We start from the raw sequence: 16,281 nt of genomic DNA, 5'->3' as shown, positions 1-16,281 counted from the left end.
CTGTGTAATAATTCGTGAATTGGAAGCCATGCAGGTCATGATTGCATCTCTTATCAGGTACATAATGGCCAGCAAGTGGATTTAATTACTAGTAACCACTAACCATAGAAGTAAGAGATAATTTGCTATGTATACATTTCTTCATCTCTCCGTTCTCTTTCTTCGTGTTTCATTTTCTTTTTTTCATCCTCGTTCTCTTTCTTCATTTTCCCTTTCTTTTTTTTCATGTTCCATTTCTCTGTTTCACGAAAGGTATCTACGGTCGATTTCAAAAAAAAAAAAAATTGGGTACAACAAAAGGTTAAAACCAAGCGCTCGTAGCTTAGTGGTAAAGGAGGTACAGCTGTACTGCCCGCCACCCGGATTCGAGTCTTCGCCACAACGGATTTAACATCCCTTCTGTTGGAGCGCTGGACCCCTTTCGGGGATAGTTGGGAATGTGGCTGTCCCAGATACCAGAGTTATCAAAAAAAAAAAAAAACAAAAACAAAAAGTTAAAAATTAGAAACCATTGGAATGGAATCAGATTAGGGGTACCTACAATGGTTTTCTGAGAAAACTTCAGCAATTATAAAGAGACTTTGCAATGATGCAAAAGGACATGACGAATCCTTTGACACCGGCGTTTAGGGTTTTTGCTGTCTGACCGTGCTGTTTTGGCTTTGAAGGCCTCCCGCAAGCTGTTCTAGGCTTAACATGATCATAAAGAGCAGATCATCGGGAAGCCAATATTACTGAGTTCTGTCTTTTGGTTTAACTGAGATTTCTCCTTTTGCGGCAAGGGGATGTTCCATCTCTGTCTAGGCTGGTGGTTAGCTGCTTGGCTTGTTGTGTCAGTCCCATTAAGAAGAGCCTCTGTTTAGTCGTTTATTTTATTTTTCCACTTCTAGTTATCTTTGTATTTTTGTCAAAAATAAAAAATTGATAATAATATCTTAACATTTTTACCAAAAAAGAAAAAGGTAAATAATTATGTGTTATATTGTCTTGTGACCAAGTCAATAACAGAATTGTATTGTCTTGTAACTGAATATTTGCGACCTTTTTATCAATACAGAAAAGGTTTGTTACTAGAATTCAAAATCTGATTATACAGTATGGTCGAACTCGAAACTATTTTCTCATTTTATAGCATATGAATATATATGTCTCGTGTGTTTATTTTCTTTAGGTATCACAGAAACACATTAACTTGGTGTGATCCTCAGAAGATGACCTCATCTTTGTAGGACCTTTTTGTTTTCCTTACTTTTCAGTTCCTAGAGGAAAAGACTTTGGACTTTGACTGCCAGAAACATAAACTTTTTTAAAAAAGTTACTGAATATAATTTTGAGGTTAATGACTGTGGGTTAAAACAAAACGCAAGAAGGGAAAGTTTTAAGGGAGTGCTTTTGGCACAGGGATATTCAGGTACTAAAACAGGCATATTCTGCTTTTGCGTGTCTGTGAAGTCAGTTTGTAACAGCTATTGTGTCTTTTCTCTCAACATTCAGTTTGACTATACATGGGTGCTTTTTCACAGTTGTTTTTGAAAATAAATGAAAAAGGCAAATTACTTTTGTTAGGGGATAACGAGGCACACTTTCCTCACTTACAACACCAGAGAGTTTACCAGAGAAACGAAGAGAGAGATAGTCAAGAGAGCCAAAGAGGAGGTTTTGGGTGAAAGAAAAACAAGTCTGTTGAAGTAGAGAGATGGGTTGGAACGGTCGGATTAAGGAAGAAAGGAAGAACCTGAGCTTCTTCAAGATCTTCCAGAGTGCAGACCTATCCTCTGAATGCATGGTAAACTTCTTTATATAACCTTTTCTTGTCATTGAACGTTGTGGGTTTCTTGATAGCTTTGTTTCAAAAGCAGAGTATCTTCTTCTTCTTTGAAAAGATCTCTGAAACTTCACGTTCTCTGTGTTTGAAACGTCTATGGGGTCTGTGTTTGGGTTTATGGGGTCTCAAGGCTTTGACAAGTCGAATCTTGTTAGTTTTGTATGAAAAGTTTGAATCTTTTGGTTGGTTGTTGTTTAGAAAGTGTCTTTTGTTCACTCTGTGAAACATTTTTAGTTGTTGCTTCTGTCTGAATCTGTATGGTCAGATATGTTTGTGATAAGACCAACGTGTTGATTAATTGTGAAAGTTTGAATCTTTTGGTTGGCTGTTGTTTAATGAAAGGTCAAAACTTTCTACTGCTTTGTCTGAAGTGTCTTCATTTGTTCACTCTTTTCTCATTTATAGTTGTTGCTTCTCTGTCCGAATCTTTCCTCTCTGCTTTTCTTGATCTCTTGTGCAATATCTATTTGTGATTAGATGTGAAAAATTGAAACTTTAGTGTCAAGTCTTTGATGTAGTTTGACAAGAAAGTTAACTGTTGTATGTCCAACACAGAGAGCGCTTCCTTACAACTTCATGCAAAACCTCTCCAAGGAAGACTTCTCATACAAGATGGTGATAAGAGCGGAGTGGGGAAGCTCATGGGAAGTAGACGTCTCCAAGAACCCGAGGTTCTACTACGTGGAGAAGTCCGGATGGAACCAGTTCGTGAGCGACAATGCCTTGGGAGACAACGAGTTCATCACCTTTACTCACAAAGGGTCAATGTCCTTCAACGTCAACATCTACGGGAAGAACGGCAAGGAGATTGTCACACCGCGAAAACCTCTTACAGCAACTCCTCTGAGTAAGGTTTAACCGTTTAATGCTTTATTGAAAGAGAGGATGTTGTGTAAGAAAGAAGAATTGAGTTTCTTTGGTTTGATGGTGGAAACAGGTGGCGTGAAGAAAGAAGAAGGTGAGAGAAGCTACAAGGATGTGAAGAAGGAAGAGGAGACATGTGAGTCCATGGATGGAGTTGAGGTTGAAGAAACTACAAAGAAGGCTTACAAAACATCCAAGAAGAAGAAGAAGAAGAAGAGCAAGAAAGTGGTTACTCATGTGGAAGTTGGTGAATCATCGAGAGGCAGGAAGAAGAAAGCTGAGAAGCTCAAAACACTCAAGAAGAAGAAGATCAAGACAGTGAAGAAAGGTGTTCCAGAGTTCGAAATCACCATAAGGAAGTCATACCTCAAGTTCCTGGTAAAGATTACTATTCAACAGCTTTTACTATTATACAGTCTCCTTATTAGTGGTATGTGGATTTTGGATCTTTTTGTTGTTGTGTATCAGTTACTTCCGAGGGTGTTTGAGGAGGAGCATATCCCTGGTGAGTCTATGGAGTACACGATCCATCACTCGGAGATGAAGTGTTCGTGGAATGTGCTCTGCTTGGTGAGGGAGAATCGGACAGTCTTCTCAAGTGGATGGAGTCGATTAGCACGTGAGTTTCCTTTGAAGGTGGGTGACAGGTGTACCTTCAAGCTCATCAAACCAACAGAGTTTGTCCTCATCACCAAGAAGAGTAGAAAGGAGATCACTGTGATTGGCTGATGAAAGAATATTTTAGTGTCTTGCTTTTGCTTATATCTATGGAGACAATATATGATATCACTTTAGCTAATGTGTTGTTGTGTTTCTGTGTCCGCTGCTGTTTATTTCCCATGAAACTTATATAACTTATCTGTTTATGATATTAGTATTGAGACTTGCTTGCTTAATCTTGTTTATGCAAATTAATCTTTGAGACTGTGCAAATCAATGGTTATTTAGCAGTAGTGACAATAGAAGTTATGATTTGTTTAGACAATCTTTGACCTGATTGAAAAGAGTAAGTCAGTTGGTCCAAACCTCTCAACAAGAGTATTTTTATTAGAAGGTTAAGTATGTTTTACTTTTACCCATTAACAGATAAAGATACACAACATACAGAGTTCGAAAATACAGATTCAGACACAACAAACAAACACAATACACCACAGTTTATTCAGGTTCTCGGAGAAAATGAAGGACAAAGCTCAGTGGTGAGCCTTGACGACGGTAACAGGGCATGCAACGTTGTTGACAACATGGTTGCTAACACTTCCCATTATCATCCTGTTGCAGAAAAGAAACAAGACTTGTCACAAAATGTGTAAACCAAGCTTGAGATGTTGAGGAATGTTTTTTTATATACCTCTTAAGGCCACCAAGGCCACGGTTACCGATGACAAGACTTGAGAGAGGGATATGTTCAACAGCCTCACATATCTTCTCACGAGGATCTCCCCAATATATCTTCATCACTACTGTAATCTGTTGCATCATGTTTCACAGTAGATAGATCTTATTCGTTTAACACAAACCAAACACTAGTTTGTAAAAGGGAGTTTCATTCATATATAGATCAAAATGGTCACACAACTTTTATGGGTTATTCGTGCAAGTACTATTGAAAAGAGAGATCATTGCTTGCTTTACCGATTTTTGCCTAGCGGCAGTGTTGGCAATGTCAAGGGTTTCAGCATCTGGCTTCACTCCATACTTCTTCATCACGGAAGCTTCAGAGACCTCACTCAATGGAATCAACGCTGAAAACGTTACAAGAGTCAGAACAAGAAGAAGATCAACACTTGAACTCACACCATATAACAATTAATAAGACCAGGAGCCAAAACTGGCTTCATCAGCATGTTACAGAGACGATCAACTACTAAGTGAAACAAAATCTTCCAAACAACTTAAGGACGAGTACAAGTCAAACGATGCATGAGCAAGTCCAAGTTCCTTCAGGGATAATAAGAGAGCGTACGTGATCCAACGGTCTCCCAGAGCTGCATCTCGCCTTCCTCGTAATTCATATTGGGAGCCACGGTTATGAGGATTAGATAATCTCCGTCGCGGACGACGTTGTCGATCGCCCAGTTCAAAGCCTTCTTGCTGCACTCCGAGAAGTCCACCGCCACTCCAATTCTCCGTCCACCACTCTCCGCCATCCTCTCTCTCTCTCTCTCTCTCTTTCTCTCTCTCTCTCTGTACGAGTACCACCTTTTTCAGCGAAAGCTTGATTCTTTCTCTCACTGTCTGAAAAATAGCGCTACTGGAAGACAAATGGTGTTTGGTCGGAAAGGACTAGACTAGGGAGATTAAAATCCTCTGTAACGCGGTCTATGATCTATTTTAATTTCTAACCGTTAGATATATTGAAAGACGATCGTAGCCTTAGAATTATAATATCTCACAAAACAGTGGTTTTTTTTTTATCTTCACAGAAGAAAAGTGTAACGGAGAAGAGTATCTAGAACGTCGATCTCAAGAACACACAAGATAGTAACTCAAAATAAGAAACTCATCTTATTAATCTCTTGAGGAAACTACTCAAAACCTCAAGCTCTCAATCTCACAATCTCAAAACTCATAAGTTATGCAACATCATATGCATCTCCTTATATATAACTCAATATTTCCTAAACTCATTAGGAATCACACAAATAGATAATTTTCCATTCCATAATTCAATAGAATTAGATAACTTGCATCCCAAGTTATTTCTCAAGTTTCCTTTTTTCTTCAAGCTTAATCCAACATTCTCCCTCTTAAGCTTGAAATCACTCTTTGACAAATCTTGAACTCCAATAAGATTTCTCATCTCCTTGAACTTAAATTTTCCACAAGCTTTAGTTGATACCATGAACTCTCCCTCACAAGAATACAACACCATTGTTTCTTGCTTTTGTAAATACCACGGCTTTCTCTTTCTCTTCTTCTTACCATGTTCTTCATCATCTGAATGCACACTCCTCACCACATCTCTGAACGTCCCATGAATCCTTGAAAATCTTGAAACCGCTTCAATATTAAACTTTCCCACAGCTTTAGACCCATTCAGTAAAAACTCGAAATCACTAGCAACACTGATAGCATCTTTATTACGAAATCCATCTGTGGAATCTAACAAGCTAAACGAAGTGATGTCATCCTTTATAACCTCACAGCTCAAAACAGAAACAGAGTCCACAACTTTTGTAAGAGAATGTGAACATATGAACTCCATGGGAATATTATCCTTTCCTACACTAAACCAATCATCGCTTGGCCTGCTTCCTCGGCTCCGATATGAGCACACCCAGTCACTGGTTTCACGCACTGATAGCATTTCTGCATCTCCAGGTGAGACCTTCCAAAATGTCTCTCTATCAGTAACATGTGCACTCAGACATTCCACAATCTCTTGCCCGTCATGAAACGGTACAACTTTTTCAATATCTATCACTGAACAAGAAAACGGCTTGCTCCATCCATACGATATAGAAGAATCTGGCACCTTCACTCTGACCCAGTCTCCAATTTTAAGCTCCTCCACACGTTCCAGTTTAGAAGGATCAGCTTTCAAGCCTCGAGATACTCCAGGAAACCCAACTCGTAAGATCTCATCCTTGTCAACACATAAAACAGTATAAACACTATCACGTGATTGGCCTGCCCAAGCAAACAGTAATACCACTATCACAATGCTGACTTCATTTTGTAATTCCAGTTCATCATCTCGAGAAATAACCTTCTGTTTCAAAACAGAAACCTTTTCCCAGCTACGCTCTATCTTGGAGAGCTTCATTTTGGCCATAGGTGTATCATATAATCCAACTTTCAGATTCTCTAACTTCTCAAGTTCTTCAATCTCATGTCGGATACCTTCACTTTCAGATTGAAACATATGTCTTTGCCTCTCTAGTTTTTCTCGCTGAACAAGTGACTGTATACGCTCAAGTCTCTTCGCCGCTATAGACATCTCAAAAACGTCTTCCTTCTCCTTGAGTGCTCTCTGAAGTGAATGTATCTCATATTCTTGTCTCTTGACAATCTCATTGGCTTGGCTCAAGAACTGTGACTTGTTTCCAAATCCAGAAACCGCCACAGAAACCTTCTTTTGTGATATTGAAATCTCAACACTTATTTGATCTAGCTCTCGCTCTCCAAGATAAGAGGACGACTGTACAGCAGCAAGCTCCTTGTCTCTTTCCCTAAGTTTATGCTTTAACTCTCTGGCCTTTGCAGCTAACTCCACGTTTGCCTGCTTCAGCTTCTTTTGTAGGCTCTCATGCTTAATCAAAGAAGTTTCGAAGATTACCTCATCACTCTTACTATCCTTTTTCTTCTTCCTTTTCTCTTTTGGATCTTTGGTAGACTTCTTCACGTCAGTCTCTGAATTCTCAGTTTGTATTTTCTCCTTACTTCCCTTCTCAAAGAAATCGAATTCTTGGAGAATCTTAGTGAGCTTCATGACGTTATCTTCTTTTATGTTCGCATGGACCTTCTCTTCGTACCCAGATGCACTCATCATCTTCTGTAGCTTCTCCTTTTGTTTTGGCAGTTCGGCAATCTTGTTTCTGATCTTTTCTTGTTCAGCTTCTGTGTTAATGTCCCTGTTCACTTTGAGATATACCTTGAGGTTCTCTTTCACTCTCTCTACTGCAGAACCAGCAGGAGCTGCGTGTTCTCCCTTCAACAGAACCTCTGACGACAATAAATTTGCAAGAGTATTGATATCCAACTCGTGAGATTCTAAAATCGCGGATGTTATGTTATTTTCACATAGAGCAAACACATGTAATTTTTCTGCTTTCTGTTTCTCCAGCTCTTTACACAACTTCCCTACTCTCAACCTTCGTTTTTCTTTCTCTATTTGCTTAAACCATAAGCCTCTAAATCTCAATTCCATCTCTTCAGCAGCATTCAATACTTTAATACCATCATCCACATTCTCAGTCTCTCTTAGCCACTCGCTACATACCTTAAATATCTCAGGAGCCTCGGTCTCGGTTTGATCATCCTCTTCCATGGTGTTTTTGTTTAGCCACTCTTTTAACGCCCTAACAGAACTTCCGTGTGTGTCAATGTAGCCTCTCAAAGGTACTCTGAATATTCTGATCTGTTCTTCAACCTTCTGTGCCACTTTCAGTGATCCTTTCTCAACCATGTGAACACAAGACTTACTTGCCTTGGATAACTGAAGCTTTACCTCAGCTTTTTCCTCGTAAATTTTCCTTGATTCTGCTCCGTTTTTATCTATATTCTTTAAACAACTGTACCCTTTCTCATACAGAATCCTAAGCCTTTCTCTGGCTGTAACTTCTCCATGAAGTTTCTTTTCCCCCAAGCAAAGCTTCTTTATAGTCATTAAGAACAGAGAAATATCGTAGTTAACTTGGGGTAAGCCACGCCTTAATAGCAACATACAAGGAGTCAAATTCTTGGAACTACCGAGTACTCTTGATGCAAGTTCTTTGACTTGGGATCCTAATGGTTGGTGATGAATGACTTTACTCACTTCAAGCAACTCACATAATTCACTATTATTACTCACAGCTTTCTTGCTTACACTACTGATTCTTTCAACTACGCTCCTAAAATCAGTATGACCCGAACCTTTAGCTTGAATATTACGAGTGCTTGTGTCAACTTTACGCTTATCATCTTCATTCATCGTCGTCATCTCTTCATCCGTGTCAGACTCCGATGAATTTAACTTCAAGCTCTTCGCCACCATAATTATTACAATTTGCCATGACGCTTGCTCAAATTTAAACCCTCCGTCTGTTGAAAAATGGAAACTTGTGCCTCGCAGATGATGTCTACTGAGAATTAGATCATCTCCTCCATCGCTCTCGGCCTGTTTTCCTTCATCTGATTCAAACGTCTTCTCCACCTGAGATTTCTTTGCATTCTCTTTTTCTTTCCATCTTTGTTTAAAACGATTCAGAAGGTGACTTATCTCTTTCAAACTGTCAATCAAGCTGGGGTGTTCCAGTTGCTCCTTCTCTTGCCTTACGGATGTACTGAACAGATTAAGTACTATGACTTTCAGATCATCCCAGCTTCTAAACCCATATCGTGAAATCTCATCTCCATACCATGACAGAGCATAACCTTAGAGCTGTCAGATGGGCGAGCCCATGTCCATTAGCCCATATCCGTTTACCAATTTATAGTTTGTGGACAGAAAGTGACCATGTCCATTAAGGACCATGTCCATTAAGGACCAGACCCACAAAAACCCATATTTACATGGGCTGCCATGAGTCCAATAAAGACCATTTAAGAAAATTTTGAATTTCAATCTATAAACCTATAAATACAAGTACAACTTTATAAGATTGAAATAGTCTACTCCATAAGTTCATAAGTGCATACAAACCATAACTCCATAAGTTCATACATAGCATAACTCCATAAGTGCAATTATACAAACCATAAGTTCATACATAGCATAACTCCATACAAATTAAAAACTATAACTCCATAAGTTCATAACTCTAAGCTCCATAAGTTCATCTTCCTCCAAGTCCATAACCCCTACAAAGGTCCATCAGTTAACATCAAAATGCAAAAGCAAATATGAACCAAAAACAAACACATTCAAGAAAACAGAAGTGTATTTTTAAGAACATGTCTATGTCAAAAATCAATTTAAGCATGGACTGAATATAGTTCATAAACGGAAGTTAATTAACAGCTTCACGTCAAACTGCATTTTATATACTTATGTTCTACAAGTCACAGATTCAGTAACAATCTTTTTCGATTTGAACAAACTAATTATATTTTAGTAAACTCAAGATGATCACTGAAATGATCCATCAGCTATCCATCACATTCACATGATACAATACATCTTACAAGCTCAATTCCAGAATCAAGAATCTCTACAACAACAAGAATAATGCAAGCTATAATTGATTAAAAAAATCAGGAAACTCAAGATGCATACTAGTCAAAGATAATCTCCACAACTGCCTAACTGGAAATCAAATATGCACAAAGCAAGTAGATCAATGAGAACTTACACATAAACTCAGACTTGACCTGTTTCATTAATTGCTTCTCCAACTTCCTCCAAGGGTTTAAAATCCACTTCATCACCTAAGCAAATTCGATTATCAGTATCTAACATTTTATATTGCTATCGAACACATTATGAACATTCTAATGATCAAGGAACTTACTGTCTAAAGACTCAAATCCTCTTAGCCAGTTCCTTGCACAAATCAGTGCTCTAATGTTGGAAGGGAGAAGAGAGCTTCTATACTTGTTCAGAACTCGACTTCCAATGCTGAATGAAGATTCTGAAGCCACTGTGGTTATAGGAATGCTCAGAACATCACACGCCATTGCTGAGAGCTCCTTAAACCTGTTGGCATTCTCTTTCCAATAGGAGAGAACATCCATCTTCTCGAAGGAAGCCATGTCGAGAATCGGTTCCTCTAGATACTTATCCAAAGCTGATTTTCCACTGCTACCAACATTCTGCGAAATGAAAGCATAAAACCCCTGCAACATTCAGACTTTAACGAACATCCTCTTCATTTTCCATCCTGAAACAAGTAAAGAACAGCAAGTTAAACAAGTAAAATGAATCAAGAGACTAACAGTACACACAAAATTAATTATGGTAAAATGAATCAAGAGACTAACAGTACACACAAAATTAATTATGGTAAAATGAATCAAGAGACTAACAGTACACACAAAATTAATTATGGTAAAATGAATCAAGAGACTAACAGTACACACAAAATTACTGATTCACATATTAATATTTTACAAACTCAGACAGTAGTCACAGAGATTCACATATTAATATTTTTACAAATTCAGACAGTAGTCACAGAGATTCACATATTAATATTCTTACAAATTCAGACAGTAGTCACAGAGACACATATTAATATTTCTACAAACTCAGACAGTAATCACAGCAGACCATCAAGAGAATCAAAGGGTAACAAAGTTTAATGTCAAATGGGAATCTAAAGTTTTAGGAAGATACCTGAGGTCAATGAGGCAGTCGAAGAAGATGGAATGTTTATCAAAAAAACTGTGTCTGTCTTGGGTTTTAGGTGGAGTCTCTGTGTAACAAAACCACAAAATTCGTATGAATATCAAGTAAAATGGTTTCATTACCAACAAAACAACAGTCACAAAGACAATTTGAAACTAACGATTACGAGATGATGGTAAATGGTCTCATTACCAAACTGACGAAAAAGAAGTATGGTCTTATTATAAAAGCTACTAGCCTACTAGTATCTACTCCATCCCGTATGTTTTTAGTTATCGTTTTCAGTCAGAGCCATTGTCCAGCCATGTCATAATATTAAACATTACCAAACTGACGAAACCATACAAGTTGTGAATCATAATATTAAACATTAAACATTGTCCAGCCAGCCATTACCCAACTTCAGCAAACGTTTTAAACATTAAACCATACGTTTTATCCTAAACCCACAACATAAATCACACTAAACTATTCAACCCTAAACGATTCAACCACTTCTCTTCTCAACTCTCATAAAACCCATCTCGGATTTTAAACAAAATTAACAGCAACTCTCATAAAACCCATCTCGGATTCAACCCTATCAGATCGCGAATAAGTAAATTTGAAAAGGAGAAACAAAGAGAAATAGAGACAAACGGAGAGAGACGGACGGAGAGAGACAGACGGAGAGAGACGGACGGAGAGAGACGAACGGAGAGAGACGGACGGAGACGAGACGGACGGAGACGAGACGGAGACGGACGGAGAGAAAACCCACGTGGACTCGAGTCGCCGAAGGAGAGAGCTCGAGAGCCAAAAGAGAGAGATCGGGGAAATGATTTTTTTTTTCCCCAAATTGAAACCCTAGCAATTCTAAAATATTGGACGGCCCACGACCAAAATGACCAAACCCATAATTACCCACTAAACAAGTGGTTTTCCATTTCTGTCCATTTAAAACCCACACGGAAAACGGGCTTTACCAATTAGAGCCCATATAAATATGGACGTGGGTAACCAACGGAAAGCCCACCCATTTGACAGCTATACATAACCTTCAGTGAACCCATACGCAAACTGTCTTGTTTCAAAAACGGTGAAGTTGTGAGCTGCAGTGAACGCGTCGATCAACTCAGACCACCTCTCCGGATCTTCACCGTAGGACATCTGAACTTCAATTGATCCCATGGCTCGTCAAAAAGCTCTGATACCAAATCTAGAACGTCGATCTCAAGAACACACAAGATAATAACTCAAAATAAGAAACTCATCTTATTAATCTCTTGAGGAAACTACTCAAAACCTCAAGCTCTCAATCTCACAATCTCAAAACTCATAAGTTATGCAACATCATATGCATCTCCTTATATATAACTCAATATTTCCTAAACTCATTAGGAATCACACAAATAGATAATTTCCAATTCCATAATTCAATAGAATTAGATAACTTGCATCCCAAGTTATTTCTCAAGTTTCCTTTTTCCTTCAAGCTTAATCCAACAGAGTAACGTTAAAAGTCAAACATACTCTTTACTTATGACTTATTTTAATACGGTCAGATTCTGTTCCTTTTTTGTAATCATGACAACAAAATAAACAAAAAGCTTTAAAATGATGATGATGATTCTTCGTCAAAGAAATGGCCGCAAACGCTGTGTGATAATCTAGTGTTTGATGTCATGGCATTGGTATTGAATCTTATAATCAGAATATTATAAAATTAAAATTGAAATAGACAATTGTTCTTCAAAATTACAAGCCTTCTTCATCTTTACAGTTTATATCCACCCCCAACAAAATAAATGTCCATGTATTGTTCTTTCAAGCACCACTTGTTTTCCCTCTAATGAATCTCCCTAGCCTCTGAGAATCAAGATTAACCTCTATCTTCGACGGATCCAACGACAGTTTCTCACGCAAAAACGCATCTAAGTTAAACCCACTCCCAGTTTCAGTATCCTCACGTCCTCCCACAGAGCTTCCAGCTACCTGACTAGATTGACCATCCTTAGCTCCACCCATGTACTTAAGCGTATCATTTAACTGGCTGTTGTTGTTATCACTGTTCTGACCAAAGTTCAATAGCCTTTTAACCGTGTCTAAAGCCGGGTCAATTATGTCCAAGAACCCCGTGACCCACGTAGCATCATCAACCACCTCTGTCCGCTGTTTTTGCAATGAAAGAAAGAAATAAGCTATCAACATGATGAATACTAAAATAACTCTACTAGGAAGATCGAATGATGTGTAATAAAGAGATTACTTGTTGGAAATAGAGGTTACGGATCTCCTCAGCACGGTCTGAATCTCCTTGGTCTTCCTCAAGCTGTGCCCATGTCATCCATGTTACGTAGCTTTGTGAGTTTATGTTTAGTGATGATCTGAACAATCTTCTTGCTGCTGATAGGTTCCCTGCTCTCTGCTCTAGAACTCCCCACGCCTATAAACACAAAGAACTTTTTTCAGCAAATCTTGAAGGCTAATTTATTACTCCGACAAGCATTTGGTTGATAGGTTTCAGTCCATTGTTATTACAATGTTTACCTGTAGACAACGAGCGGCACTTTCGGTAGATGCGTCAATGGAGAGAGCTCTTTGGTAAAGTTCTCTAGCTGTTGTTGTGTTTCCTTCTTTCCATTCCATCCAACCCCATGCCTAAACCAGTATACACTTTCACCAATCATTGTCTCTTCCATACACACGCTTATAAAGAACTTAAGATCACTAGAAACTGAGTAAAATCCACTAAAAATGGTTTACTTTCTCTAGAATTTGAAATCACTAAAAATGGTATAAAATTTAAAAAAATGGTTTAACTTTCTTTAGAACTTCAAATCACTAAAAATGAAGTAAAATAAAAAAAATGGTTTTCTTTAGAACTTAAAATCACTAAAAATGGAGTAAAATTAAAAAAAATGGTTTAACTTTCTTAGAACTTTCACTAAAAATGGAGTAAAAATTTCTGTTAAACAGAAACTAAATCTTTTCATTTGAGCAGATGTCATGTAACGCACAACCAGATTAAATATTGTAAATACTTACAATCCAAACAGGTTGATGTCTAGGATCAAGCTCAGCTGCTCTCCTCAGTAAAGCCCGAGCAAGATTAGCAGATGAGTGTTTGTACTCCAGTAAGCCAAGGGACTGAAGGAGAACAGGGTCTCTAGGATTCAGCACATGACCTATCTTCAGTAGCTTCCTCCCACGCTCAACATTACCTATCCCAGCTTCAAACACCCCCCACACGTGCCACGCAAACCTATTCTTGGGGCTCGCCTGAACAGCTTTCTATTAAAAAAAAAACATTTTCAGATCATGAAGCTTCCATATGAATACACAGCCTCCACTGTTGTTAATTGTTACCTCAAAAAGCTTTCTAGCAGCTGGGAATCTCTCCTGCTGTATCTCCAACTGTGCCCACGCCTGTTCATAAACAGTGGAGCGCAAACATATTTTGAAACGGCATTGTCCTAAACATGTTATGATAGATGCAAAAAAAACAACTTACCAACCAACTAGCACAGCTCTTGGAATTGGATATGGTGGCCTGCTTAAACAGATACCTCGCCTGCTCATACCTCCCAGCTTTAGCCTCCAGTAAGGCAAGCGTTTGGTATATATACTCGTTTCTTCCGCAAAACTTGAGTCCCTTGGCGAGAAGATTCCTCGCTTTACTAATATTCCCTTGTTTTATCTCCAAGTTCGCCCATCCGTGCCAAGCCGCTACATGCTTCTTGTCAGCCACCGTAGCTGCATCAAATAACTCTCTAGCTCTCCTTACGTTCCCTAATCTGTTCTCCAGGACAGCCCAACACTGTGTTCCAAATCAACATAATCATGAGAAACATAATCATGTCCAAAATCAAGATAAGGGGCTAATATAGAACCTGCCAAATGTATGCATTCTCTCCTTGTGTAGCTTGACACCCTTTCTCATACACGGTTCTTGCTTCCGACAGCTTGGTTTGTTTGGTCAGTATCTTCCCTAACGCCACGTACGGTCTCCCATCCTCCGGCCAGTAAGCTATACACTTTTAAGACCAAACAAGATAGCATAAGAATCGTTACAAATTTATTACAAGAACCAGATGGTTACCTTCTCAAGAATCTTCTCAGCGTCTTTGTATCTGAAACTCCTCGCGAGAAACTTAGCTCTGTACAGAGACAAGTCGAGGTTCACCGCGAGAGGCTTCTCTTGAGCTCTAGCAACAGCAGCAGCCGAGGAGGACGAAGAAGACTCCGATCTCTCCGGCTCGAATATCGGCATCTTCTTGGCTATCTTACTCAGACCAGCATCGATCTTGGCTGGATACGTTTTGTCTCCTTCGTCTTCGCCGGAATTCTCCAGCAACGGCCGGCGAACTACTAGTACCTCCTCATCCGGAGATTCCTTTCGCGATGATACGTTTGAAGAAGACCTGTCGACAACCGCGCATAAAGACGTGGTCTTTGATGAGTGGCCGGAGATTCCATGGATTCCGATGTGGATTTTCGCCGGTGGTTTAGAGAGGTTCTCCGGAGCGAGGAATAAGAGAGAGAAGGAAGAAGTGTTGGCCGGAGAAGGAGACGAAGATGAAGAAGTCGGCACCAGGAAGTGCATTGTTTTAAGAAGAAAAGCTTTAACTGATAAAACTGTTGTGAGCGTTCGTGGAGAGGAGAGGGAGACTGCTAGACAGGTTCGGACAAGACGAAGAATGATGGTCGTTAAATTACGATGCACCCCTGCGTTAATTTTCGATTTTATGTATTTTGAAATAGTAGATATCTAGAGAAGGGTTATTTGGTCATTTTGATTGAGGATACTACTGGTTCCGTATCCCGCCACGTTGGTAGCTTTTTAGATGGCTTAGCTGAACTGGATTTCATTTGACACGTGGTGAGATGTTATTGGTTTTGAGTTCTGAAGGGGATTCTTAGCGGAAAGAAGAGTATACTCCAGTACGATTAGGTGCATGTGTATGTTTGTAGTTATCCAATCATATCTCGTCAGAAATCAGACCAAAACAAGAGGTCAAGCGTCCGTCCACACAGAACCTTCATTTTTTAATGTTTTTTTGTTTCTTCTTATTTTTCCCATGCATCAAAACGATCACATGCACTAGTCATAAATAACTTAAACTGAAATTTCACTTCCGTGGGTACAGTAAGTTGAACATTTTTGTGCTCATGTTTAAATGTTTTGTGTCATAATGTTCAACACAATGGTCGGTTACGAACTTTTATGCAAAAGAAAAGGTCGGTTATTAGTGTTTAGTGATAGAACTCGAGAGCAAGCAAATGAAAAAAATAATTCAATAACAACAACAACAGGAAAAGTGACGAAAGCAGTGACTCAACGTGAAATTGTGACACGTGCCATAATACTTTTTTTATCAACGAGTTGGCGTAGGGGTAAAAGAGTCGCGGCTGTAACTTCCGCCGTCCGGGTTCTACTCGCACTGTGAAAGACTATTTACAATATATAGGTTTTCGACAAGTAGGTGAAAACACCATAATATTTTTTTTTGTAATTGACCCTTAATTTTTTTTTGAACGACCCTTAACTTTCATGCACAGGGATTTGTTTCTCATTATCAAATTTCTTATGTGTATGTTATTTTGTTAAAATTTCTGT

At 38.8% G+C, this 16,281-nt stretch overlaps 4 protein-coding genes across 17 annotated transcripts; 1 reads left to right on the top strand and 3 right to left on the bottom strand.

Moving 5' to 3' along the window:
- The first annotated feature begins 287 nt into the window (after nt 1-287).
- LOC103869724 (B3 domain-containing protein At3g17010) lies at nt 288-3,613 on the top strand. The gene is made up of 4 exons (XM_009147800.3): nt 288-1,786; nt 2,381-2,672; nt 2,763-3,067; nt 3,158-3,613. The coding sequence occupies exons 1-4, from the start codon at nt 1,697-1,699 to the stop codon at nt 3,416-3,418; spliced, it is 948 nt and encodes a 315-aa protein (XP_009146048.1). The 5' UTR covers nt 288-1,696; the 3' UTR covers nt 3,419-3,613.
- Nucleotides 3,614-3,716: 103 nt separating this feature from the next.
- Nucleotides 3,717-4,982, bottom strand: LOC103869723 (universal stress protein PHOS32). The gene is made up of 4 exons (XM_009147799.3): nt 4,656-4,982; nt 4,325-4,434; nt 4,041-4,159; nt 3,717-3,961 (listed from the first exon to the last, which is right to left on the bottom strand). Exons 1-4 carry the CDS (start codon nt 4,837-4,839, stop codon nt 3,883-3,885), a joined length of 492 nt encoding a protein of 163 aa, XP_009146047.1. The 5' UTR covers nt 4,840-4,982; the 3' UTR covers nt 3,717-3,882.
- Nucleotides 4,983-5,195: 213 nt separating this feature from the next.
- Nucleotides 5,196-12,126, bottom strand: LOC103869722 (protein CROWDED NUCLEI 4-like). 13 transcript variants are annotated; one of them, XM_033292228.1, is made up of 5 exons: nt 11,318-11,696; nt 10,671-10,749; nt 9,847-10,215; nt 9,688-9,763; nt 5,196-9,196 (listed from the first exon to the last, which is right to left on the bottom strand). In XM_033292228.1, the coding sequence occupies exon 5, from the start codon at nt 8,388-8,390 to the stop codon at nt 5,301-5,303; it is 3,090 nt and encodes a 1,029-aa protein (XP_033148119.1). In that variant the 5' UTR covers nt 8,391-9,196; nt 9,688-9,763; nt 9,847-10,215; nt 10,671-10,749; nt 11,318-11,696; the 3' UTR covers nt 5,196-5,300. The 13 variants fall into 13 exon arrangements, with proteins under 13 accessions (XP_033148119.1, XP_033148120.1, XP_033148122.1 ...); XM_033292229.1 differs by having other exon boundaries at nt 11,350-11,696; XM_033292231.1 differs by having other exon boundaries at nt 11,364-11,696.
- Nucleotides 12,127-12,358: 232 nt separating this feature from the next.
- LOC103869721 (protein high chlorophyll fluorescent 107) lies at nt 12,359-15,396 on the bottom strand. 2 transcript variants are annotated; one of them, XM_009147798.3, is made up of 8 exons: nt 14,764-15,392; nt 14,555-14,698; nt 14,176-14,481; nt 14,031-14,090; nt 13,710-13,955; nt 13,212-13,322; nt 12,931-13,107; nt 12,359-12,833 (listed from the first exon to the last, which is right to left on the bottom strand). In XM_009147798.3, exons 1-8 carry the CDS (start codon nt 15,265-15,267, stop codon nt 12,489-12,491), a joined length of 1,893 nt encoding a protein of 630 aa, XP_009146046.1. In that variant the 5' UTR covers nt 15,268-15,392; the 3' UTR covers nt 12,359-12,488. The 2 variants fall into 2 exon arrangements, 1 of the variants encoding a protein (XP_009146046.1); XR_004458395.1 differs by lacking the exon at nt 12,359-12,833 and having other exon boundaries at nt 12,992-13,107; nt 13,212-13,337; nt 14,764-15,396.
- Nucleotides 15,397-16,281: the final 885 nt, after the last annotated feature.

This window comes from Brassica rapa, chromosome A05 (genome assembly GCF_000309985.2).
Source record: "Brassica rapa cultivar Chiifu-401-42 chromosome A05, CAAS_Brap_v3.01, whole genome shotgun sequence".
NCBI lineage: Eukaryota > Viridiplantae > Streptophyta > Magnoliopsida > Brassicales > Brassicaceae > Brassica > Brassica rapa.
The sequence above is the reverse complement of the archived record's forward strand: the minus strand, read 5'-3'. Positions and strand labels throughout refer to the sequence as shown.